Raw genomic sequence first — 401 nt, forward strand, 5'->3', positions numbered from 1 at the left:
TACCTCACAATTTTAATTCTGCGTTGATTTGATCATTTTTATAATTGGGAAGATGACAGAGGCGAAAGTGCAGACCCGGGCGAGATCGGCGTTGAAGGCATCGGAGTTCTACGACTTCGAGATATTCGACGGACGGAAGAACCTGATATACTTCACCCCTCTCCGAGTCACCTATAAACACGTGCCAGCGATTGGTTACCGAGGACAGTTCGCACCCTTGGGACCGGACGGTCGAGTGGTCGACACGCCGGAAGTGATGAGGGCACGCGAAGCTCACATGAAGGCCCACGCACGTGCCCTCGCCCTCTCACAGAACGAACTCTACTATTAAAGAGAGAATTAAAAAAGAAAAAAAAGGGAATTCGTCGATTCGATAATTGGTACGTTAATTAATTTGTGAC

General features: G+C 48.1%; 1 protein-coding gene across 1 annotated transcript in view; it reads left to right on the forward strand.

Annotated features, from left to right (window-relative positions):
- LOC108622405 (uncharacterized) overlaps nt 1–356 on the forward strand; it is a 2,162-nt gene extending 1,806 nt beyond the window's left edge. Inside the window, exon 2 of the mRNA XM_018020264.2 lies at nt 53–356. Within this exon, the coding sequence (XP_017875753.2) occupies nt 53–331 (279 nt within the window). The 3' untranslated portion in view covers nt 332–356. The remainder of the gene's footprint in view (nt 1–52) is intronic.
- Nucleotides 357–401: the final 45 nt, after the last annotated feature.

This window comes from Ceratina calcarata, unplaced genomic scaffold (genome assembly GCF_001652005.2).
Source record: "Ceratina calcarata isolate Rehan_Ccalc_2016 unplaced genomic scaffold, ASM165200v1 scaffold220.2, whole genome shotgun sequence".
NCBI lineage: Eukaryota > Metazoa > Arthropoda > Insecta > Hymenoptera > Apidae > Ceratina > Ceratina calcarata.